Raw genomic sequence first — 23,800 nt, 5'->3', positions numbered from 1 at the left:
TGGGCTGTGCTCCCCTGGCGGGGCCGTGCCAGGCCCCACAGTGCCCGCCCCCCACCCCCCACGGCACTTACAGCGCAGAGGTAGCCCGAGCCCGGGGTGGTGTCGAGGCCCAGCAGCAGCCTGGTGATGGTGATCATGTAGTCCTTCACGAAGGACTGGGGGCAAAGCCAGGGTGAGGTGGGTGTGCCCCACACAGTCTCTGCCCGGCCCAGAAAGCCTCTGGGCCCAGCCTCTGTCATGCCAGCAGCCAGACGGGCTGGGCCGCCGGCTCTGCGTCCGGGATCCACACAGCCAAGCGCATTAGGCCAAAGGGGCGGAATACAAAGGTCCAAAGTGGAGCTCATGGCTGCCAGGCCGGTGGGGCCAGCAACTCCTGGGACAGCCAGGGCCGGGCGCTGGGACCAGAGAGGGCCCTTCAGAGCATGGTGCTCACACAGCAAAAGCGGGGCTCTGGAGGAGCACCGCAGGCAGGGCCCGCCTTCCTTCCCAACCCCACTGACCTGGTAGAGCAGCGTGTCCAGCATGCTGATGCTGAACACGCGGCCGGCGGCGAAAGGCAGGCGGAACATGAACGCCAGGTTGGACCCGTTCTCCCGCTCCCGCTGCAAGAGAGGACCGCTCAGAGGCTGCGGCCGGGGCCACAGCGGCACGGGCCGACACACACGCGTGGACATGGTATGTGAGCATCTACACTCGGGCGAGCACCAGCTGCCCCGCGGTGCCTCCCACACGCACCTGGACCAGAGGAGCGCGTTGGGACCGGGGGGGGGGGGGGAGAGGCTCCAAGCGTGTACACACTGACCTTCGGCCACCGCCAGCCCCACAGCGGGCACTTGGTTCTTGTTTTGTCAGTCAGCATTGAGGATGGCCCAGGGCGCGGTCCGCGCTAGGGAGCACCTGACCAGCGAGTCCTGCCCTCAGCCCTTCCTCCTCCCTAGACCTGTGACGTGAGGGACAGTGTGGGATGTGATGGATGTTATGGGATGTGGGGCTGTGTCACACTGCTTGTCCTGTTCTTCCCGCCAGGCCTTGGACCCAGACACCGCAGGTCCGCCCTGGGCTTCCTGTGGACAGCCCGCCCTGCGCCCTGATGCATCTTGTCTCCTAAGGCTGGAAGCTGGGAGCCTGATGTGCTAGAGCTGAAGTCCAGGCCAGCAAGGCCCTGCTCCCTCAGGAGGCTCTGGGCGCTGTTTTTCCTGCCTGTCCCCTCACCCAGGGCACCCCGTTCTTGAGCTGTGGCCTCTTCCTCCATGTTCAGTCAGCAGCACAGCCTCTTGCCATGTCTGGCCCTCCTGCCTCTCCCTCATGAGGGCCCTGCGGGCAGTGCGGGACCTCCTCACACCTCAAGATCCTGAGCGTATCCCCTGGGCGGTCCCTTCTACCCGGGAGGAAAGACCTGCAGCTTGGGATTCAGACACGGGTGTCTTCTGGGCCATCCTCCCACGGGCCACATCCCACAGGAGCTGGTCCTGAGGCCACCCTGCCACAGCAGTGCGGCCAGCAGCACCGAGCCATCAGGAGCCTTCTGAAAGTGCGCCGCTGACTGGCCCGGCCGCTCCCCTCCACGGGGCTCAGGGAGGAGAACGCAGTATAATCAGCAAACGATGCTCTGACTGTGTCCTCCGGGGGTGCGTGGCGCTTCCCTGCACCATGGACAGGCGTGTCTGAGCTGCAGGTGTGGACGGTCCAAATGGTGAATCACACTTGCCATGGCGCAGCTGCACGTGCAGGCCTCGTGGTAATGGCTGTGCTTTCTCTTCCGTCAGAGCAATGCCAGGCAGGACATCAGAACCCAGAACAGTCCAAGGGCCGGAGGAGAGGAAGGGCTGGCTTGTGAGTCCCTTTCCAGAACTCCCCCTGGGCTTTGAACAGGGCCACAGCTTTTCTCTTGGGAGATGTCTTCAGAGTACGAGTTGGAGGGGACCGGGGAGGAAGGGGTCTTCAAACTTATCCCTGAGATGAGACCAAGGACCCCAGGCTGCCCTGAGCCTGAGCCACGGCCAGGGGGCAGCAGGGCTGGGGTGGGAGGAGGGCAGAGCCGGCCCAGTGCAGGCCAGGCCGACCCCAGGTGACATCTGCAGGCTGACGGGTAGGGCTGGCATGGGGGGCAGCGATGGCCGGCTCCCTGGCATTTTTAACAAATGCAATGTGTTGTTTTGCCATTAGTATCTCTTCTCAGGGCATTTGTCTGGGCGCTAGAAGGAGTTTTCAGTTTCTACTCGCAGAAGGTGCGGCATGAGTGGGCCCGGCCCCTCGCCTCAGCCCGGAGCCGCTTCAGCCTTCCAGGCTCCCGAGGGTGGGAAGCGCTGGCCTCGGGGACTTGGGGCAACGGCTTTGCTTTACTTCCTTCTCTGCACCTTTCGGGGTTCTCTCGATGTGGAACATGTCTGATGATGGGCATTTCTGGTAAAAGCAGGCCTCCGTGCATTTCTGCTTTAAAGTTTCACGCTGCCTGTTCTCTGTCTAAAGCGTAGGGAGGCTGACGTGCTGAGGAGAGCAGGGTCCAGGGGGGATCCACGGCCACGTATGTTCAGTCGGGAAACTGGGGGGCCCCTGGGCACCTCAGCCAGGCGCCTCTGCCAGCCTGGCACCCCTGCCAGCCTGGCACCCATGGGGGTGGCTGTGACTGCAGACCCATCCTGTCTGGCCTGGCACCCACGGGGGGGGGTGGCTGTGACTGCAGACCCATCCTGTCTGGCCTGGCACCCACAGGGGTGGCTGTGACTGCAGACCCATCCTGTCGGGCCTGGCACCCCTGAGGGGGGGAAGGGGGGGGCTATGACTGCAGACCCATCCTGTCTGGCCTGGCACCCACAGGGGTGGCTGTGACTGCAGACCCATCCTGTCGGGCCTGGCACCCACAGGGTGGGGGGAAGGGGGGGCTATGACTGCAGACCCATCCTGTCCGGCCTGGCACCCACAGGGGTGGCTGTGACTGCAGACCCATCCTGTCGGGCCTGGCACCCCCGAGGGGGGGAAGGGGTGGCTGTGACTGTAGACCCATCCTGTCGGGCCTGGCACCCACAGGGTGGGGGGAAGGGGGGGCTGTGACTGTAGACCCATCCTGTCCGGCCTGGCACCCCCGAGGGGGGGAAGGGGGGGCTGTGACTGCAGACCCATCCTGTCTGGGAGTGGAGGCCATCAGCAGTCTGCTTCGCGCTCTCTCTGTCTCCACCGGGGATGGGCCGGCCTGGGGCCCTCAATATCTGTCCGTGCGGCCCAGACCCGGGGGGAGGGCTGCTTCCTGAGGGCACACGCGTGTGTGCCTTGGCTTCCCTAGCTGTCCTCGTGGCTCCCACCGTCACAGGGTGCTGCTGTCAGGCTTTGGACCCCGGTCTCGGAGTCTCTAGGTGTGCGGCTCGGGGCCCCTCCCATCGTGCATCCCGGCTCGGGCAGGCAGAGCCTCACCCGCACGCAGCAAGGGGCCGGGCACTGGTCCCGGGGACCACGGTGCCAGGTGGCCCCCGCGGACGCTGGCCCTTGGTGTTCTCTGGGCGGCCCCACAGATAACCAGCCTCTCTCCTGGCTGATGAGCTTGCGGTGCTCAAGCACGGTGAGTGGGCCGGACTCGAGTGGAGTGGGCCACGGGCTGTGCTTTCCTCCTCCCCAGCTTGTCCCCCGGCCCGGCCCCGCCAGTCACCGGTCATGCGCTCGAAGGGGCAGAGCTGCTCAGCGGCCTGACGGAGGCACTGGGTGAGGCCACGGTCAGCAGGGACCATCCCCCAGGACCGGGGCCCTGAGCCCCGAGAGTCATCGACCCAGCCTCGCCCTCCATGGAGCCCTCAGGCGGCTCCAGGAAGGGGAGGAGCCGGCCCCTCACTGCTGCTCCATCTGTCCAGAGACTCCAGGCAGGATCCCCTCTCCTCCCACCCTCTGCTCCCACCTGTGAGCAGCTGATCGTTAGAGTGACCGTGTGTCATGCTGGGGTCCCGTGTTTGGACCCAGTGGCTGCGGCCACAAGCCAATCCCACCAAGATGCCTGCTCTGCACTGACCACGGAGCCACCAGATGCCTTGGCCTCTTGATAGTGCAGGTGTGGCCCTGCAACCAGCTAACACCCCAGGCACCCGGGAAAACGGGCCTTCTGGCGTCTCCTAGCCTCTCGACGGAGGCTCGCCTCGGGTTGGGTCTGCCTTCTGGCATCCACAGCCACCAGCCCCACCCATCTCCTGTTCTCTCCAGGCTCTGCCGTGAGGGCTCAGCCACCCGGTGGGGAACTCACCTTTTCCAGTTTGGAAAGGGCCAGAGAGTAGCTATCCTTGGCGCGGAACTGCATGAACCTCATGTTGGAAGGGTGAGTGAGCTCTGTCGTGATGCTAAGGCTGGGGAAGAGCCTGGGGAGAGGGGGGCCTGAGTGGGGCAGCGGCCGGGGCTGGACCCACAGAAGAGGCTGGGGCCAGGCGGCCAGGGTGGGGCTGTGGTTGTGGCCCGGCCATGAGCCCTCGGGAACCCCTGTGGGCAGTGCGGTGGGCCTGTGCGGTGAGGGTCCGCCGCGGTGGCCAGGTACTCACCGGAACATGGTCTGCACGTTGACAATGGTCTTGGCGTCGGCCATGTAGTCCTCCTCGGCGCTCATGGTGCTCTCCTTGTCCACCACCACCAGGTTGTCGGCGTAGATGATGCCACACTGCAGCAGGCTGTCCAGGCTGCGTGGGGGCAGAGAGAGGCTGCAGGACTCTGCTGCCTGCCCCCTCCCTCCCCACCCCCACGTGGCCAGGCATGCTCCTGGAGGAGCCCCTGCCGCAGTGGCTGTGGAGCCAGCATCTTACTTGTCCACGGAGCCCTCCATGTAGTAGACCATGGGGAAGCAGCAGATGGCCTCCAGGAAGTGGTGGTCAGGCCTGCGGGGACAGCGGGCCTGGAGGGGCCGCCTGTTCCCTGGTTGTACCTCCAAGCCCTTGGTGGGGGATGGGGCTGTGCAGAGCAGGGGATCCCAGCACCAGGGGACCGGGGGCCCCTGGGGCCGAGGGGCTGGGGTTTGTCTGGTCCTGGGGCAGGCCCGGCTCAGTCCAGCCAGTGGCTGTGCAGCTGGGGGATCCTGGGGAGGGAAGTGCTCCTTGGGCCCACCCTGGGACTCAGCGTGGCAGGGGCGGGAGGCGAAAGGGGCGGGAGGTGAGGTGGGAGGAGAGGAGGGAGCCAGGGCGCGCTGGCAGCAGCAGCGCTGGAGGGGCGGGACGCAGGGGAGGAGGCGAGGCCAGCCAGAGGGCTGCACCGCTGGCCGCGGGGGCCGGCCCGCCCTCACTTGTTGTCCAGCAGCAGCACGATGGGGTTGAGCTCCTTGCGGGAGCGGTAGTAGGCCCGCAGCGGCACGATGAAGTTGTACAGCCCGTTGCCGGCCGTCTCGGCAGAGACGATGATGAGCTTGTTCTTGAACCCGTAGGCCTTGGCGTCTTCGTAGCTGTTGTGTTTGCAGCCCTGAGGAGTCACAGAGCCCGTGCTGGCCGCCGTCCTGCCCACAGGAGGCACGTGCGGGGCTGGACGACCCGCGGCCACGGGCCCCGCAGAGGCCAGGGTGGCGGGGCTGGATGACCGGCGGCCACGGGCCCCGCAGAGGCCAGGGCGGCGGGGCTGGACGACCCGCGGCCACGGGCCCCGCAGAGGCCAGGGCGGCGGGGCTGGACAACAGGCAGCCACAGGCCCCGCAGAGACCAGTGCAGCGCCGGCGGCAGGGCTGGACGACCAGCAGCCACGGGCCCCGCAGAGGCCAGGGTGGCGGGGCTGGACAACAGGTGGCCACGGGCCCCGCAGAGGCCAGGGCGGCGGGGCTGGACGACCAGCAGCCACGGGCCCCACAGAGGCCAGGGTGGTGCCGGCGGCGGGGCTGGACGACCAGCAGCCACGGGCCCCTCAGAGGCCAGGGCGGCGGGGCTGGAGGACAGGCGGCCACGGGCCCCGCAGAGGCCAGGGCAGCGCCGGCGGCGGGGCTGGACAACCCGCGGCCACGGGCCCCGCAGAGGCCAGGGCGGCGCTGGCAGCGGCGGTGGCAGGGCTGAGCTGGCCCGCGCCATGCAGGGAGCTGCATGCATGGCAAGAAGCTGTGGAAACGGGAGGCCTGACGCAGCGGCCACGCCTCCATCCTCACTGCTCAGGAGGCTGAGATCCAGGATCGTGCTTTGAAGCCAGCCTGGGTAGGAAAGTCCCTGAGACTCTAATCTCCAATTGATCACAGAAAAAGCTGGATGTTGAGCTGTGGCTCAAGAGGTAGAGCTCTAGCCTTGAGCAAAAAGAAGCTTGCGGACCATGCCAGGCCCAGATTTCAAGCTTCAGGTCCAGAAAAAATAAAACAAACATCCAGAGGAAACAAGACTGAGTTGACCATGGGGAGGGACAGGGCGGTGGGGCTGGGCAACAGGGAGGGAGAGGGCAGCAGGGCAGAGATGCAGGTGGTGGATGTGGTGGATGTGGAGGTAGAGGTGGAGGTGGTGGAGGTGGTGGAGGTGGTGGTGGAGGTGGTGGTGGAGGTGGAGGTTGTGGTGGAGGTGGTGGAGGTGGTGGTGGAGGTGGTGCAGGTGGTGCAGGTGGAGGTTGTGTTGGAGGTGGTGGTGGAGGTGGTAGAGGTGGTGGAGGTGGTGGAGGTGGTGGTGGAGGTGGTGGTGGAGGTGGTAGAGGTGGTGGAGGTGGTGGAGGTGGTGGTTATGGTAGAGATGGTGGTGGAGGTGGTGGAGGTGGTGCAGGTGGAGGTGGTGGTGGAGGTGGTGGAGGTGGTGCAGGTGGAGGTGGTGGTGGAGGTGGTGGAGGTGGTGGTGGAGGTGGTGGAGGTGGTGCAGGTGGAGGTGGTGGTGGAGGTGGTGGAGGTGGTGGTGGAGGTGGTGGAGGTGGTGGTGGAGGTGGTGGTGGAGGTGAAGGTTGTGTTGGAGGTGGTGGAGGTGGTGGTAGAGGTGGTGGTTATGGTAGAGATGGTGGAGGTGGTGGTGGTGTGGAGGTGGCGGTGGCGGCGGGCCCCAGGGCTGGTGTCTGAGCCTCGGAGTGTGGCGGGTGACAGGGACTTACCTTGTCCAGCCGCAGGCAGCAGAACGGAGCCTTGACAGGCAGGAGGTGGCACAGAGTGGGGGAGCTGCCAATGTAGGGCGAGTTTGGGGGGTATCCCTTCACGTACCTGGATGGAGAGGGGGTTCTCAGCATGGCCGGGCAGGGGACCGCACAGCCGGCGCTGGGTAGCACTGGACTTGGCCCCCACCAAGGCCAGGGCCAGGGGTCTTTCGCTGCGGCTTCCCAGCCAAGGCATGCCGAAGGCAGGCAGAGGAGCCCCCTCACTGGGAAGCCCCAGGACCACCCGGTCAGCCTTTGGCCACAGGAACGTGGCCTGTGCCCTGGGCCCACACATCCCCAGGGAAGACACCGCACGGTACATTAACACCGTGAGCACACACGTGCACACATGCGTGCAAGTACACGGGTGTGGACACCATTCAAGTCCTCGCCTTGGGGAGGGCGGGTGCCCTGGCCCTGGCCTTCCCTGTGTTTCCCCTGGGGAAGACAGACCGGTCACCTCCCCTTCCCATCAGCGCTCGGCAGAGGCCACAGCCCTAGCTCTGTCTCCAGACCCCTTTGGGGACTTCAGGGACCCCACTTTGGGGCCAGACTGTGCTTTGCCCGGGTGTCCTGGAGCCGCAGCCCTGGTAAGAAGACTTGGCCCCAGATCTAGACTAGGACGGCCCACAGGCCCGGCTGACAGGGTGGCAGGCCTATCTCAGAGGGTCCCCCGGGTGCCCACCCCAGCCTGGTGGGCCACACGTGGTGGAAAGCAGAGGGGCTGACCGGCTGCGAGGTGGACCCGGGATGGCTGTGGGTCTCTTCTCAGCTCCACCGTGATGGTGAAGTGGAGGGGGGCTGCGACCGGCTGGCCAGGCGCTCATGGGCTGAGGCGGGCAAGGCCCAGCCTCCGTGCCCGTGCTGCTGCTCCAGCTGCCGTCAGAGCCCTGCGGTGCCAACCCCCAGGCCAGGCCTGGCCAGCGCGCTGCTCGGGTGGCTTTCAGGGGGCTGGGGCGCGCCCGGCTCCATCTGCGTGTGTTGTGGGGGAGATGCCTGGCCCCGACGCCCGCGCGAGGGGGCGCGAGGCACCAGCTCTGGCATCCGCGTGTCAGGGCCCTCAGACACCCCACCGAGAGCCCCCCGGTCACCAGCACTCACTCCACCACGGAGAGCCCCTCGTCCTCCGAGGGTGTCACCTCGTCCTCCGACTGGTCGCTCAGCAGGTCGCAGGGCAGCAAGGCCGAGCTGTCTGCCAGCTCCAGGACTGGAGCGATGCTGGGGCGCCTGCTGCCTGAGCCGTTCTCCGTGGGCAGCGCGAGCTTGCTGCTGCCGCCGCCACCCTGCGAGGGCCGGCACTCTGCGTTCTGCAGGTCCATAGCCACCGTCCCTGGAGAGAGCAGTTGAGCCTGGCTGACCGCCCTCCCATGCCCAGCGTCGTCCAGGGCCAGCAGCTCTGACAGCCTCAGAGGCATGGCGGTGGATGTCAGTACGTTACAGTGCCTCTGTTTCCCCACCAGGACGAGGAGCAGAGGGGTGGCGATGCTGAGTAGACCCCAGGAGTCCTGGGCACTCGGTGGCACTGGGGACGGACCACCACCCTCGGGAGCCGCCCGCCCGGGGCTCACCCATGGAGGCGATAATGCTGTGCACGGGCAGGCGGGACGGTCCCTCATAGGGCGCCTGCCCCGCCAGGCCCCGCCTCTTCTGCTTCTCCTCCTGCTTGAAGATGAAGGCGGAGTTCTCCTCCTTGGTGATGTTGATGTAGAAGCAGGTGTCGGAGGTGGCCAGGGTGTGCCTGGGCCCAGGGTTCAGCAGGATGCTCTTGTTTTCCTCTCGCTTCAGCCCAATGAGGCATACGCCGTACCTGGCAGACACGGCCACAGGAGTCCAGGCCGGCCCCTTGCGCCTCGGCCGCCTCCCCAACTTGCGGCCCCCGTGCCCAGGTACCTCCTGGAGCCCACGCTCCTAACTCCTCACTGATCTCACCTGAGTAGGCTCCCCCACCCCAACCTGGGGGCAGGGACCCGGGAACCCCGCGGGAACCCTGTGGCCGGCCTTGGAGCTCTGGAGAGGGTCTCAAGAGAGGCTCCTGACCCTTGTCTCCCCCTGGTCCTCGTGGTCCCCAGCCCCAGCTCCTCCTCGCCGGACCCAGGTGAGGGGGTGGGCAAGTGTGGGAGCCCCCCCGCCTCCGCCTACTTCTTGTGGGCGTGGAAGGTGTGGGAGCCCCCCCAGGCCTCCGCCTACTTCTTGTGGGCGTGGAAGGCTGCGTAGGTGAAGCTCTTGCCCTCGTACTCCCGGAAGAACTTGCTGTCGCCCATGCGGATGTGGTAGACCTCGTTGCCCGAGCAGCGCCCGTACATGCGCTGCCACTGCTCCGGCGACTCCTGGCCTTCCCTGCCGGCGGGGCAAGGGAGCGGACCGTCATCCTCGGCCAGGGCCGCCCTCCCGCCTGGCCCCGGGACCCCCTGCGGCCCCTCCCAGCGCCGGACTCCACCCGCTGTGTGGACGCCCCGCCCCGCAGGCCCTGCTTGTCTCCCGGGTGTGGCTGGGCGTGACACGGTCGGGCAGGACACTCACTGGCCACGGGACGTGTGCACCAGCAAGGTGATGAGGGTGGACGTGGCCGGGCAGATGCAGTTAAGGGCCAGCATGGCGTACTTGCACTCCTCCTCGCACACCACGTGGTCTGAGGAGACACAGAGTCAGGGTCCCCCACGGGGCCCCACAGACCACATGGTCTGGAGGGACAAGGGGTCACATGGTCTGAGGAGACGTGGCGTCAGGGCCCTCCCCTGCCCCTGCAGCACTGTCCCCGGTGCCCTGGCCCGCTCTGCACAGCAGACCCCGCTTCACCCACCCAGTTCAGCACCTGTGGACTCACTCCCAGCACGAAGGGCCTCTACGAAGCATCTGCCCCCACCTTCCAGCTCAGCCAAGAGCTTCCGGGAGGCCTGCTCCCCTGCTCCCCGCGGGGCTGCCGTGAGGCCTGTTTACTTGACCCCAGGCATGCATCATGGGTCCCCCCACCCCGACCGCCCCACCTCAGGTGCTCAGTAGGGTCCTGCCCATAGAGGTGCTCCTCAGACAGTGCTCCTGCTCCCCCTCCCCAGCCCTTGTGGACCCTGGTCTCAGGTGTAGACCCAGGGAGGCCCTGTGGTGGTAGGGAGGGTCTGCTGTCCCATGTGAACCTGTGTTTGTGTGGATGGCTGTACAGTACCCCCAGCTTGCACCCTGTGCCCCAGCTACCCCACAGCCTACACCCCACAACCCCAGACACACCAGCCTGCACTGTACCCCCATACCCCACGACCCCCAGACACACCAGCCTGCACTGTACCCCATATCCCATGACCCCCAGACACACTGACCTGCACGCTGTACCCCATCCCCCACAGCCCCCAGACACACCAGCAAACTTGACGTGAAACTTGTTCTCGGGCTTGAGGATCTGGACGTAGAGAGGGCAGTTGGGGGCGAAGTCCTTCACGGCCCAGGCTCGCAGGATGGTCTGGTGGTCCTGCGGAGGGCGGTCAGTGTTGCAGCTCCACCTGCGCGAGGAGCAAGCATCTGCAGGCTGGGCGGAGCTCCGTCCAGTCACCCGCCCCCCGGACTCACCGCCGCGGTGCGGTCCACCTCGTTCCTACTGCTCAGGATAAAGCAGGCCTCTCCATTGTCCATCCTGCAAAGCACCAACTGCTGGGTGGGTGGTGGGTGGGGAGGGTTCCCGGGGAGGACAGGAGAGGGGAGGAGGGGCCAGGCAGGGTGCCCTGCTCTGGCCTGCCCCCAACAGGTATCCCAGCATCCCCTTGGGCAGGGCACCCTGGCTGCCAGGCCGGCCCAGGCCACGGGTGGATGGTAAGCAGAAGCTCTGAGTCATACTGGTTTTTTTCTGCACTCTGTTGCCCGCCCCGATTGGAGGCTAGGAGGGTCACCCCGCCACCCTCCACCCCTACCTCCCCCACCCGTTCACTCGGCCAGGGGTGAAGTGAGCAAGCACACCCAGCTCCCTCCTGGGTTCCCAGGAGCCGGGCAGCAGCAGCAGCAGCCCTGCGGAGTTTGAGGAGCTCCCTCAGGCCGGCATGCTGCTAGGCCCCCCCACCCCACCCCCCACCTCAGCTTCTTGCTGCCCTGGCTCTCTGCCTGCCGGCCCACCAGCCTGGGGCTGCCCACGGCAGGTGTCAGCTGTGCACAGAGCCACAGAAGACACGGTGTCCATCTGAGCCCAGCGTGGGCTCAGAGATCACAGTGTCCTGCCTGTCCTTGGCCCCGAGTGGCCAAGGCCACTTGGCTGAGGGCACTGGACGCTCCTAGAAAGGGTGCTGGGGAGGGGTTTTGTGAGAGTCCCTAAGAGAGCACTAGCACATTCTGGAAAGTTCCATGGAGCAGCACTGTTGTCACCTGAAGTAACTCTGTCATCTTGTCTTCACAGATCCACCCTCAGCCCTCGTGACTTTCCCCACAAGCTCACGGCAGCCAGCCCTTCCGCCCCTGGTCTATTCTGAGCGTCTTCATCTTGACAAGGAACATTCCCAGATTCTGAGCAGGGGAGGGGAACTCCCCAAGGGTGGACCCCATGCGGGAGGGAGACAGAGCCCTGGCGTGGGGAACTGCGTGGGGGCTCGAGGGGGGCCCAGGCCCAGCCCACCCCGTCCCTTCCTGCTGGCCCTGCCTGCCCTGCTCAGCCCCGTGCTGGGTGGTGCCGGCTCTGGACAGCACTCACTTGGCTCGCATGAGGTCCTGGTCCTTGAGAGCAGAGCCCTGGAGGTAGATGACCCGCTGAGACCACAGGGGGATCTGGAGGACCCTGCGCACCTGGACGTCCATCTCCGTGGGGCACAGGATGACCACGTAGTAGTCCTGCCAGAGGGGTGGGGGTCAGAGCCCCAAGCGGCCTGCCATCATGCCTGGCGTGTGGACTGCCACCCTATGGTCTGTGGCACTTCGGAAGTCTGCCAGCCATGGGGCAGTCCTGGGGAGGGGCGGACTACCCCACGGCCAGGGGGAACCTGAGGCCCGGGCGGGTCCGCGCTGGCCTCACCTGGAGCCGGGGATGGGCGTAGAACTCGTTCAGGAAGTCCATGAGGAGGTCCACCTTGAGGGAGCTCACACACAGAACCACGTGCTTCTCTGTCTGCGCCCGGTGGCGGCTGTAGTTGCCCCCGGACTTCTGCCGCTCCATCCAGAGGTACACGAGCTCCTCAAACTGCAGAAAGAGGGGTGAGCACAGGGGCCGGGCCAGGGGTGGGGCACCTCCTGAGATGGCAGTGACAGGAGGGAGGCCCCTGTCCCATGGAAATGCAGGGCTCTGAGAACCAGACCCGTGCAGGGCAGGGCGGGCCGCCAGCAGGAAGGGAGTGAGGGGTGGGACTGGAGGCCTGAGCCGAGGCTGGAGGACCAGCTGTGCGGGGACCAGAGAGGGTGTGCATGCTACCGGTCTGACGTGAGTGACCGCCGGGCAGTGTGTTGGACAGCAGGAGCTGTGGGGAGTCCAGGTCCTGCCCACCTCAGGAGGGCCCGGAGCCTGGCCTGCGGACCGGCCAGCCACCGTGACAGCACCCCACGCTGACTGCAGCCAACTGACGACGTGTTAGGAAATTCTCAGACACAGCAATTCCTGACTACGTGTCACCTTCATGGTGCGAGGTGCCTGGTGTCCTGGGCGGGCCGTGTGGACCCGGGAGCTGTCCATGGTGCTGCACCCGCAGCATGGACAAGAGACAGCTCAGGAGGATGGGTCCCTGGCCCTCAGAACACGCCGCCCTGCCCGCCGTGGGTCCCCATCCTCAGAACACGCCACCCTGCCCGCCGTGGGTCCCCATCCTCAAAACACGCCGCCCTGCCCGCCGTGGGTCCCCATCCTCAGAACACGCCGCCCTGCCCGCCGTGGGTCCCTGGCCCTCAGAACACGCCGCCCTGCCCGCCGTGAGTCCCCATCCTCAGAACACGCCGCCCTGCCCGCTGTGGGTCCCCATCCTCAGAACACGCCGCCCTGCCCGCCGTGGGTCCCCATCCGTGGGTCCCCTCAGAACACACCACCCTGCCCGCCGTGGGTCCCCATCCTCAGAACACGCCTCCCTGCCCGCCGTGGGTCCCCACCCTCAGGACACGCCGCCCTGCCCGCCGTGGGTCCCCTGGCCCTCAGCACTGCTGCTGTTGGTGGTGTGTTCTGTATCTAGACACTCATGAGAATGCCTCAGTACTCAGCCCTGAACCAGAAAGAGGTGCTTGACAGACATCAGCCGCCATCCAGTCCTAAGGCTTCACCTTGGGCCTGACACACTATCACGGACACCCCCCCCCCCCACACACACACACTACCTGGGGCCTGCTGGCCTCACACTATAACCATTAAAAGCAACCCAAGACTCTCCCCACCCAAACTGAAGCCGCAGGCCTCACCTGCAGCTATGTGTAGGCAATCTACTCTGCATTTCTTTTCCACAGCTGCCTGGGGTCAGGTGGAGGGAGAAACAGCCATCTTGCACCTCTGCTAAGGACACCAGGAGGGGAGGGCCTTGGGCCGCTGAGGACGCGAGGCAGGGGCTCAGGGCCCAGGCCCAGGCACAGGGCAGGGGCCCAGGGCACAGGCCCAGGCCCAGGGCAGGGGCACGCAGGCTGGGCCAGCTGCACTGAGAGGCCATGGCACATGGAAGACCTACTACTCTTGAGCTCTGGACGGGGCAGGGGAGCGGGCAGCTCCTCTGGGGAGAGGAAGAGGGCTGGCGGCTGGGGCTGGAGATGGAGATGTTGGAAGGGGCCGGCACTGAGCTTGGTCAGCAGTGGTCCCTCTGGGCGCCCTGTGGCCTGGCAATGGCTGCTGCACTCAGCTGTGGTCGGGAAGCACGGGCTGTCCACCCCACCCCCGGCCCGTGCATGTCCAGGAGGAGGGCCTCCAGGAGCCCCTCTGCTTCCTCCGAGGGAAAGCCTATGCCCCCTCCAGGCGCACTGCCCCGGCTGTGAGCACCTGTCACCACTCAGCACTCCGCGGGACCCACTGCCCCTGGGCGTGGCCACCCCGCCAGCCCTCACAGCTCCCCTTGGCGCGGCTCAGAGGCCTCTGGGTGGACAAAGACGCACCTGCAGCGGAAGCACCACAAGGGCCACGCAGATCATGATGACCACCAGGAGCTGGGACGGCCATATCTTGGGGGTCACGTCACCGTAGCCCACCGTGGAGAAGGTGACGATGCAAAAGTAGAAGGAAGTCAGCAGGTTCAGATTCCCGCCTGCGCGCTCCAGGTGCTGGATGCCACAGGTCCTGCAAGTCCAGGGTTGGCTGCGTGTGAGGGGCGTGGCTTCACGGTGGTAGGCATGGTGAGGGGTGGTGGGTGTGGCCTTGCAGCATGGCTTCGTGGTAGGTGGAGCTTCATGGTGGTGGGTGTGGCAAGGGGTGGGGCTTCATGGTGGTAGGTGTGGCAAGGGGTGGGGCTTCATGGTGGTGGGTGGGGCTGCACAGTAAGGGTACAGCTGTATGGTGAAGGGGTGGGGCTGCCTGAAAGTCTGGGGCTGAAGCCAATGATCTCCCCACAGGTGAACGCTTGACCCAACACTGGGTCTGGTTTAGAGTTGGAGTCAGAGCCATCATTCAGCTGCCTCTGGCTCCGGGAGTGGGGGCTGTCCATCTGCGCCTGGTCCTGCTAGCCATTTCCAGCCTGACACTGTGCTACCTCTCGTCCCCATGGTCCCAGAGGCCCTGGGCCGGGCCCACCCTGGAGCCAGGCCCACGGGACCCTTGGATTCTGTTCACCTCCTTCGCCCTCTGAACTTTCCCCACTTCCCAGCAGCTGCACATAGACCCTGGGAAACCCACAGAAATGAGGCGCAGAGCAGCTCAGCCACATGCAGACTCAGGGTGGGTTGCTGAGTATCCCCAACCTCATGGCACTTAGCCTCCCCTGCCCAGGAGCCCTTTCCTCCACCCCGCCCCATCCAGTACAGCCGGACACACCTCCTCCCAGGCCCGACTCTGATGGACTGGGCTGGGGTCACTCCCTGGTCCCACGACACCTGCCTAGCAGTTGCTCACCCCTCCCACCCCCAGGGTGAACAGACAAGTGTCACATGGGCTGTTGGAAAGGAGCTGGGCACAGTCACCCTAAGTCACAGAGCACATTAACCATTGACAGCCTGTCCACCTCCCTGAGGTCTGTGTGTTAGGGGGGAAGAAGGCAAGAGACCTCCACACGTCTCCCTGCCCGCGGCTTTGTGGGCAATGGGAGGTGGTAGCCAGGCCTCTCCAGGGCCCCCACAGGGCAGGGCGCAGGCAGCTGCGGCGATTTCTCCCTCAGCCTGGCTGCTTCCCCTCCGCGCCCGCTGGACCTCACCCCAGAGGGGCTGGTCCCCACACTGAAGCAAGACACAAGCTCAGGGCTTCCCGGTGTGTTACGGGTATCCTGGACTCAGTCTCTCCGAAGCCTGTAGCCAGGGGCTTGGCCCACGTGACTTCCCGGATGAGAGTCCGGAGTGAGGTGGGGCAGCCGGCTCGGCACCCCAGCCTGCCCGGAGGCTGCTCGGCATGCAGAGCACTCACCCCGTGAAGACGAGGCACAGCAGGGTGCAGAAGAGGATGAGCACCTGGTTGAACATGGCTGACTGTGTCCGCAGGATGGCGCGGTGGAAGTCATTCTGCGGGGGACGCAGTGGTCAGTGGTCAGGGCTGTGGACCCCGCCCGAGTTAACAGCTAACAGACTGCCACGGTGGAGAGCAAGCAGCCTGCCGCTCCCTGCCTCGGGTAAGGCTGCAGGCAGCCTCAGCCTGGCAGCTCACCCGTCTCAGCTTCCTCTCTGGGGGGCCCCTTACCCGGCCCCTCCCTGGGGGTGGGGGTCATGCCAGAGTCAGGAAGGGGGTGAGTCAAGGCCCTGGCTGGGAGGGGCAGCTGCTGACATTCCCTCCAGGGATGGACCTCACTTAGACATGCAACTGAGGGTCTGGCCATACCACAGAGGGATCTTGCTGGGGCCTGGGTTCTTGTGGCCCCAGACCTGTGATCTGCATGATCTGTATCCTCCATCACGCCTGTACCCCCCCTCCCCTCCCCAGCCATTTCTATTCCAGGTCAAAAAATTCTCTTCCTGGAAAGAACTTCAAGGCTGGGCCGGTACTGGCAGACGCCGTGCGGGTCCCAGGCCGGGCCAGGCGCGCTGCCTCTGTGGGCTCTGGCTTACGATCATGTTCTCCAGCGCATGCTTGGCCAGCCAGCAGTTGAGAAACACGGGGATGAACATGTTCCGCAGTGGCGGCCAGAAGACCTGTGAGGGGAGCGGGTCAGGGCCTGGCTGGCGGTGGCAGGTCCCCTCCCCGCCCCCCACACCCCGACCCCGGGCGCAGGGCTCACCCACCGTGATGATGAAGGGCAGCGTGTTGATCATCTCCAGGATGAAGGACACACGGAAGATCTGCTCCCAGATGTTGCCCTGGAGGCCAAAGGGGCTTCAGAGTGGTGTGGGGAGGATGGGGCAAGGTGTGGGGAGGGTGTAGTGGAGGCACAGGAGGAGGGAGGGAGGTATGGGGAGGGTGTGGCAGAGGGGAGGGGAGGACTAGGGAGGCGGGGGCTGCAGGGCAGGAGGGGCAGAAGACCCACCTATGAGGCCAGGGAGCAGGGAGGGAGGGGAGGAGGGGGCCCGGGGAGGTGGGGGAGCAGGGTGGGGAGGGGGGTGGGCAGGGAGGCGGGTGGGCAGGCCCCTCCCACAGGACTCACTTTGTAGCTGAGGTAAATGAGGAGCATGGTCTCCAAGAAGCTAATGGTGGCCACAATCACCTGTGTGGAGAAGACAGGCTTGGAGTCGAGGTGCGGCTGAGGACAGGGCCTGCCCAGGAGGGGTCAGCAGGTCCACAGCCAAGATGAGTGTGCTGAGGGAGGGGCGCGGCCTGCGGCTGCTTCGTGTCGGCCTGTGAGGGCGGCTGCCGTCCCAGGACCCGGCAGAGCGCCAGTGTGGACCCCAGAGAAGCAGGCAGGGCGCGGTGGGCCGTGGGGGGGAGCTGGGAGGGCGGGGGGTGTCACAGCACTCCCAGGCTGCACAAGGTCTGTGGCTGCTGCAGGGCGGCTCGGAGGCCCCTCTAGTGCGGGGGAGCTGTGGCGTTCAGTCCCAAGATTTGCTGGCAGGCGGCAGGGCAGGGGCCGGCCGGGGCGGGCAGGCAGGGAGGAAAGGCTGAGACCTGAGAGACCCGTGCAGGCCCTGGGAACTTTCTAGGAAACGTTTCTGAGCCTGGACCCCCACTTTACCAAGCTGGGTCAGCGTGTCTGCTCCCTGGGCCTCCGCCTCTGGGGAGGAGGGGCAGCTGGGCACATACCTGGATCACCCAGAGGGTCATCTTCCTCTCCACCCACAGGATGGGGGCCCTGGCGGGGAGAGAGAGGTCAGCCGTGGGCACAGCGGCAGTGACCAGCATTCCTCTACCCAAGCCCAGCCGCACAGGGTGGGAAGGAGCAGAGACCCATGGGCAGCTGGGGAGACCAGCGGACCAACATTTGCTATAGTTCTTGATCATTCTCAGAAGGGCCGGGTCCCAGCGTTGACCCCAGCCCTGGTCCGGTGCCCTTGAACATGCCCACAGCGAACTTGGTGTCTCTCCGGTGGAGGCTGGGCAGTGTAAGCCTCTGGGTGCCCCTTCTGTCTCCTGTCTGCCCATCCCAGCCCTGGCCCGGCCCCACATGGCCTGGCAAATGGGAGCCGAGGTGTGAACTCACCAATGGAACTCAGAAGAAGAGCCATTGTAGGTGTAGTTGTACTTGGTGCAGCCCCAGCTGTGGAGAGATGGAGCCAGCCTGGCCACAGCGCCTCGGAGAGTGCCAACCCAGGGCACACGGGAGGGGCACTCAGCCCACGTCCCCCACACCCCCTAGTGACCTGCAGGGAGGTCTTAGCCTGGGGGGGCCGGGCAGGAAGATGCCAGGAGCACTTGGCTGGACAGCAGGTTCAGCTTAGCGGGGGCTGGGTTCTGTGGTGCTGACAAGCCCCCAGGGGGGAAGGGCTGCCCCTGCTCAGCCACAGAGAATCTTGGACAGTCAGGGCCTCCTGGAGGCCGGCGCTGCCTCGGGCAAGGGGGGAGGGCACTTGAGACAGTCTGGAAGCCTTTGCCCTAAAGTCCTACAGCAACAATCGTCCCCAAGGGCAGCCAGGAGGGCAAGCACTCGCCCAGTGCCTAGAGCTGGGAGACAGGCAGCAAGGCAGGGCTGACCCCACGGCTCCGCCCTAGGCCACAGCCACCTCCAGTCCAGCCCGAGAGCGGAGATGGGCAGCCTGCCCCGCCCCTCCCTTCCGTTCCCTCCCCTCCCTCTCCTTTCCCCTCCCTCTCCTCTCCTCCCCTCCTCTCCCCTTCTCTCTTGCTGACTTCCCTCCTGAGCCTTACTGGAGTTGTTTCCCATCCTTCCACCCCTCCGTGTACCCACTTCCCGTTTTCTTACCCAATATTCACCCATTCCTATCTCTTTCTTGTCTATCCACCCATTGTCCAATCACCTGTCCACCTTCATCTCATCTGAGACCCATGAATCCATCCTCTTATCCAGAATCCATTCACCATCTCATCTACACTTCCCTCCCTCCCTCCTTCCATCCATTCATCCAGCATCTTCCTACCCACTCGCCCACCTTCTCACCACCACCCCTGATCCAGGCACTGAGCTAAGTTTGGGATAATGAATACAGTGGACGTGGGCTCTGGGGAGGAGGACGCGGAAGCCCCGACTCCTCGGGGATGTGCAGAGCTGAGACGGACCCAAGAGGTGGTTGAGCGCCAGCCCCCATTTCTCCTCAAACCACCCTTGGGATTCTGCTCTCCTCTGAGCTGGATAAAGGTAGGAAGTTTGCTCTCAACAGTGGTGAGGGTCTCGAGACAGGAGACACCAGACCTCCCCCTAAAATGGGTAGCAAACAAAAGGGGGGAAATAGCAAAGTCTGTGCCCAGGTGCCAGGGTCTGGCCTCCTTCCCGGCTCTGTGCCCAGGACCCCAGCGGTCCTTGCTCCAAGAGTGCACACCTGCACTTGGAGCCCTCCACACTGTGACCGGACTACAGACCTATATGGCATCTAAGCCCACTCTAAGTGGAAATCCACTGGTGTGAACTGGGCCAGCATGTGCTTGGGAGAAAGCAGTCCCCCAGAGGAGGTAATACAAGAAAGGGAGGGGCAGGGACACGGGGAGGCCAGGCTCACTGGAAGCTAGAACTCAGAACAGAGGCCGAGCAGGAGACGGGAGACACAGAGCAGGTATCTCCGAGCAGGTGATCCACTGGGCCACCCAGAGATGAGTCAGAGCCACAGAAGGCATCTTGGGCACAGGGAACCCAGCGGCTTCCGGTGGAGAGAAGGGGCGTGGCCCAGGGTCAGGGCTGGGAAACAGCGCTGACCTCTCACAGCACAAGGGCAGCAGGAGCACAGGGAAGACTTCCAAGAACTAGTTCCAGTCCTCCCTGGGTGGCTCCTACAGGACGCCTCAGAAACAGGTCCCTCTCCACAAAGCGGCCCCAGCACCGCACCCACACGGTGGAAGATCAGCCCAGGACGAGGACGCGCGGGCCCCAGAGGGGCAGGCAGAGCCTCCAGAAGCTGGCGCGGAGCCAGGGCCGGCCTGCTTCCCGCTGCAGGGGCCTCCCTTGCCTTCACTGTGGAAACAGGACCCCACTCAGCGGAGCTAGCACCTGACTCTCCAGCGGGGTGCAGACTTCTGGGCCCGTGAGCAGCCGTGTTCACAGCTCCACGACGGGCCTCCTCCTCCCCAGGCTGAGCAGTCAGCAGGAACCTGGGAGCCGTGTCCCGGGTGCACCTCTAGCTCTGGGGTGGGGTCACACCGAGGAAGGAAGGACTCTCCAAAGCTCTCTCTCCTGAAGGCCTGCCTGGGGCCCGGCACAGTCTTGTACACAGACCCCCGGTAAATACCAGTGGGACACAGATAAGCAGACAGCCCATGGACCCTGGGCCCTGCCCCCAGGCTGCTGCCCCCCGGGTCACCCACCACCCTGACCCGGGTCACACAAGGTCACCCACCACCCTGACCCCAGGTCACACATCATCCTGACCCCAGATCACCCACCACCCTGACCCCAGGTCACCCATCATCCTGACCCCGGATCACCCACCACCCTGACCCCAGGTCACCCACCACCCTGACCCCAGGTCACCCATCATCCTGACCCCGGATCATCCACCACCCTGACCCGGGTCACACAAGGTCACCCACCACTCTGACCCCAGGTCACCCATCATCCTGACCCCAGGTCATCCATCATCCTGACCCCAGGTCACCCATCATCCTGACCCCGGATCACCCATCACACTGACCCCAGATCACCTAACACCCTGACCCCAGGTCACCCATCATCCTGACCCCGGATCACCCACCACCCTGACCCCAGGTCATCCATCATCCTGACCCCGGATCACCTAACACCCTGACCCCAGGTCACCCACCACCCTGACCCCAGGTCACCCACCACCCTGACCCCAGGTCACCCATCATCCTGACCCCAGGTCACCTACCACCCTGACCCCAGGTCACCCATTATCCTGACCCCGGATCACCCATCACACTGACCCCAGATCACCTAACACCCTGACCCCAGGTCACCCATCATCCTGACCCCAGATCACCCACCACCTTGACCCCAGGTCACCCACCACCCTGACCCCAGGTCATCCATCATCCTGACCCCAGGTCACCCATCATCCTGACCCCGGATCACCCATCACACTGACCCCAGATCACCTAACACCCTGACCCCAGGTCACCCATCATCCTGACCCCAGATCACCCACCACCCTGACCCCAGGTCACCCATCATCCTGACCCCGGATCACCCACCACCCTGACCCCAGGTCACCCACCACCCTGACCCCAGGTCACCCACCACCCTGACCCCAGGTCATCCATCATCCTGACCCCACATCACCCGTCACACTGACCCCAGATCACCTACCACCCTGACCCCTGATTAGCACCACCCTGACCCCAGATCACCACCACCCTGACCCCAGATCACCCACCACTCTGACCCCAGATCACCCACCATCCTGACCCCAGATCATCCACCACCCTGACCCCAGGTCACCCACCACCCTGACCCCTGGTTAGCATCACCCTGACCCCAGATCACCACCACCCTGACCCCAGATCACCCACCACTCTGACCCCAGGTCACCCACCATCCTGACCCCAGGTCATCCATCATCCTGACCCCAAGTCATCCATCATCCTGACCCTATGTCACTCACCATCCGATGCCCAGGTCCGGGTTGTCCAGCAGGACTCGGACGATGTAGAGCAGGCAGGTGAGGAGCTTCAGGGAGAAGTTGAAGAGCCGGATCCTCAGGCCTGTGAGTAGAAGGGGGAAGGAGTGTCCGAGCAGAGGCCCCGCCCCTGAGAGGGAGGGGACAGGTGCTCCAGGGACAACCCCGGGTGGTCCTCAGCAGGACTTACTCCCCCCACAGAACTGGGGCTCAGGACGCCTGAGACTGCTCCGGTGCTCAGAAGCAGGCTAGGGAGCTGACACCCAGGGCTCAGGCTCAGCGCCCTCTTCCCAGCTCCCCGAGAGCACAGGGCAGCCAGAGCTACAGCCAGGAAGGGCGGGGAGCGGCCGAGGCAGGGTGGATGGCTCAGGCCAGCCCAGCTCAGGGTCCAGTGCTGGGGCAGGGCCCTGTGGGCCCCGTGTGGCCTTCCTGGAGATGTACTGTTCTTGGGCGGCGTGAAGCCAGCTAACCTGCCCTGTGTCCACCACTGGGCAGCACAGTACAGTCACACGGCTAGTATGCCCCCCTGGCTCATTCGTGCCCGCCCTACCCGCCCTTCCCAGCAGCACCCCGACCCTCACTCACTGGATCTTTGGTTTTTGATGAAGAACAGCTTGAGCCTCTCCTTGAAGGTATTCTCGTTGACATAGAACTCCACCTGGACCCTGCGGGCAGGAGAGAGCCATGGTGCTGGGCTAGCGGCGCCCTGGCCCCGGTGTCCACCTTCTCCCAAACTGTGGGAGGGAGAGGACAGAGGGACCCGAGAGGCACTGCCCAGCTGGCATCTGAGAGGTCTGTGTCCACAGCAGACTTGGGCCCTGGCCATGGCAGCCCTGCCTGCAGCCCTCTGAGCCTGGCCTAGGGACGCCTGAGGCTGCCCGCCCCCACCTCCTCGGCAGCCGGGGCCCTCCAGCCCCGGGAGACGCAGGTCTGTGCCTCCCGCGGGGCTGTGGGCCATGGTGAACGGAGGGCTGTGCGGCTGCGGCCCCAGTGGCTGTGTTCTGAGCCCGCCACGCCCTGCAGCCTCAAGGACAGACGTGCGGGACGTGGAAGCTGCAGCGGAGGTCCCTCCCTCAGGCTGCCTCACCTCGGTCCCTGCAGGTGGAGATAGGTCCTGTTTTCCTCTCCCCCCCCCCCCCCCCGTCACCGTCCACTGGCACAGGGGTCTCTGAGCCCCAGGCTGTGGGTTGTATGAGCTGTCACTGCCGGCTGGGTCTGGCCACCCCAACGTCCCCAAAGGTGTTCTGTCTTCATTCCCGAGTGTGACTCGTGCACGCACAGGGTGCGGGCCCACTGTGTGCCTAGCGGCCTTTCCAGTGGGTGCCGCTGAGGGGTGGAGACCGGTTCCGTGGGTCACAGAGCTCAGGAAGAGTGCGGGGCCCAGGCCCTCCCCACTGAGGACGGGCACCAGACCTGGTGCAGGCCATCCCCGGGGCGGCCCTCGATCCTGGGAGGCTCTCCTGGACTGGAGGGCAGCTCAGTGCTAGGGCTGGTGTACCCCAACCACACACTCACCACCCCCACTCCATCCTATCCCCTCCTCCCCCTTCTCATATCCACTGCGCCACACACACCCTCCTTCTCTCCCAGGGCAGGGAGCCCCAGCTGGGAGAGACCCCAGGAAGTCTCTGAAGGAGTTGGAGGCTGGGTGGGACAGGGCAGAGGTCAAGGACAGGCAGGGCAGGCTTCGGTGGGGAGGTGAGGGCCAGGCCTGGGTCAGTTCCTCTGCAGTCCTCCCAGCACAGGTCCTAAGGTACACTGGAGCCCAAGAACAGCTCCTCCCTATTTGTTGGCCTCCTCCACAGTGCAGACCTGGGGGGGGGCAGGGAGGAGGGGGCTCCTCCCCCAGCCAGGCCTCAGCCCACCGCCACTGACCAAGGCCCCTCCTTGACTCCCCACACTGGCCCTGCCACCCAGGCCAGCGCCGGTGTGGGGTTGCACACGTGTGTGCTCACACACGAGTATGCACGTGTTTCCCTCTGCTGTGTGGTGCCGGGAGCTGCCCTGCACTCCTCCATCACAGGCTTGGTGCATAACTGAGCCGGAACAAAGCTTGTCTTTTAACCCACCCAGTCTGTGGTCTGGGGCCTGCCCTGCCCCTCTCGCCCTTCCAGCTCGGGACCCATGGCTGCCCCTCCCCCAGGTCAGAGCCAGCTCTGTGTTCTGGACACCTGGGGATCCAGACATCCCCTGTCTCCTTTCTCCTTCCCCACTGGGCAGGTTGGGCTGGATATCATGTCCCGGGGTATTCCTGCCCACCCCTCCCCAGCCGCTCAGCACCGCCTCAGCCGCCTCCCAGGCCCTTCTTCTCCGGCTGGTGCCTGGCTTCCCTCTTGAGACCCCACCAGCCCACGTCTACACCCACGTCTGGCTCTGTGCAGCGACCTTCTCCCTCTGCCTGCTGCCCTCCCCATGGCCGGGGACCCGGCCACAGTGAGCCACTGTGCTTCACAGACGGGGACAGAGCCACAGGACCCTGCCAAGCCAGTGTGGGGTCAGGCCAGCCGACCTGGACTAGCCCTGCCTGGCCTGATGCCCACAGCGGGCCGGCCAGCTGTGGGCACACATCGGAACAGCCCCGAAGGCGGGTGGCCAGGCACCC

At 65.3% G+C, this 23,800-nt stretch overlaps 1 protein-coding gene across 5 annotated transcripts in view; it reads right to left on the bottom strand.

The window, feature by feature from the left end:
* The window catches only part of Kcnt1 (potassium sodium-activated channel subfamily T member 1), a 48,336-nt gene that overhangs the window by 6,156 nt on the left and 18,380 nt on the right, over positions 1-23,800 (bottom strand). For all 5 annotated transcript variants that reach the window (XM_070015029.1, XM_070015030.1, XM_070015028.1 and 2 more), the window contains 24 exons: positions 21,784-21,863; positions 21,184-21,283; positions 17,661-17,717; positions 17,264-17,312; positions 16,671-16,730; positions 16,312-16,386; positions 16,138-16,221; positions 15,503-15,597; positions 14,050-14,230; positions 12,011-12,175; positions 11,693-11,829; positions 10,588-10,651; positions 10,381-10,489; positions 9,550-9,658; positions 9,217-9,366; positions 8,598-8,836; positions 8,131-8,359; positions 6,991-7,096; positions 5,243-5,415; positions 4,770-4,841; positions 4,512-4,646; positions 4,223-4,334; positions 501-602; positions 72-155 (listed from right to left, as the gene is read on the bottom strand). In XM_070015029.1, coding sequence (XP_069871130.1) covers positions 72-155; positions 501-602; positions 4,223-4,334; positions 4,512-4,646; positions 4,770-4,841; positions 5,243-5,415; positions 6,991-7,096; positions 8,131-8,359; positions 8,598-8,836; positions 9,217-9,366; positions 9,550-9,658; positions 10,381-10,489; positions 10,588-10,651; positions 11,693-11,829; positions 12,011-12,175; positions 14,050-14,230; positions 15,503-15,597; positions 16,138-16,221; positions 16,312-16,386; positions 16,671-16,730; positions 17,264-17,312; positions 17,661-17,717; positions 21,184-21,283; positions 21,784-21,863 — 2,767 coding nt within the window. The remainder of the gene's footprint in view (positions 1-71; positions 156-500; positions 603-4,222; positions 4,335-4,511; positions 4,647-4,769; positions 4,842-5,242; positions 5,416-6,990; positions 7,097-8,130; positions 8,360-8,597; positions 8,837-9,216; positions 9,367-9,549; positions 9,659-10,380; positions 10,490-10,587; positions 10,652-11,692; positions 11,830-12,010; positions 12,176-14,049; positions 14,231-15,502; positions 15,598-16,137; positions 16,222-16,311; positions 16,387-16,670; positions 16,731-17,263; positions 17,313-17,660; positions 17,718-21,183; positions 21,284-21,783; positions 21,864-23,800) is intronic.

This window comes from Dipodomys merriami, unplaced genomic scaffold (genome assembly GCF_024711535.1).
Source record: "Dipodomys merriami isolate MVZ:Mamm:240054 unplaced genomic scaffold, mDipMer1.0.p SCAF_11, whole genome shotgun sequence".
Taxonomy (NCBI): Eukaryota; Metazoa; Chordata; class Mammalia; order Rodentia; family Heteromyidae; genus Dipodomys; species Dipodomys merriami.
Note: the sequence above shows the minus strand (reverse complement) of the source record. Positions and strands in the feature narration are given on the sequence as shown.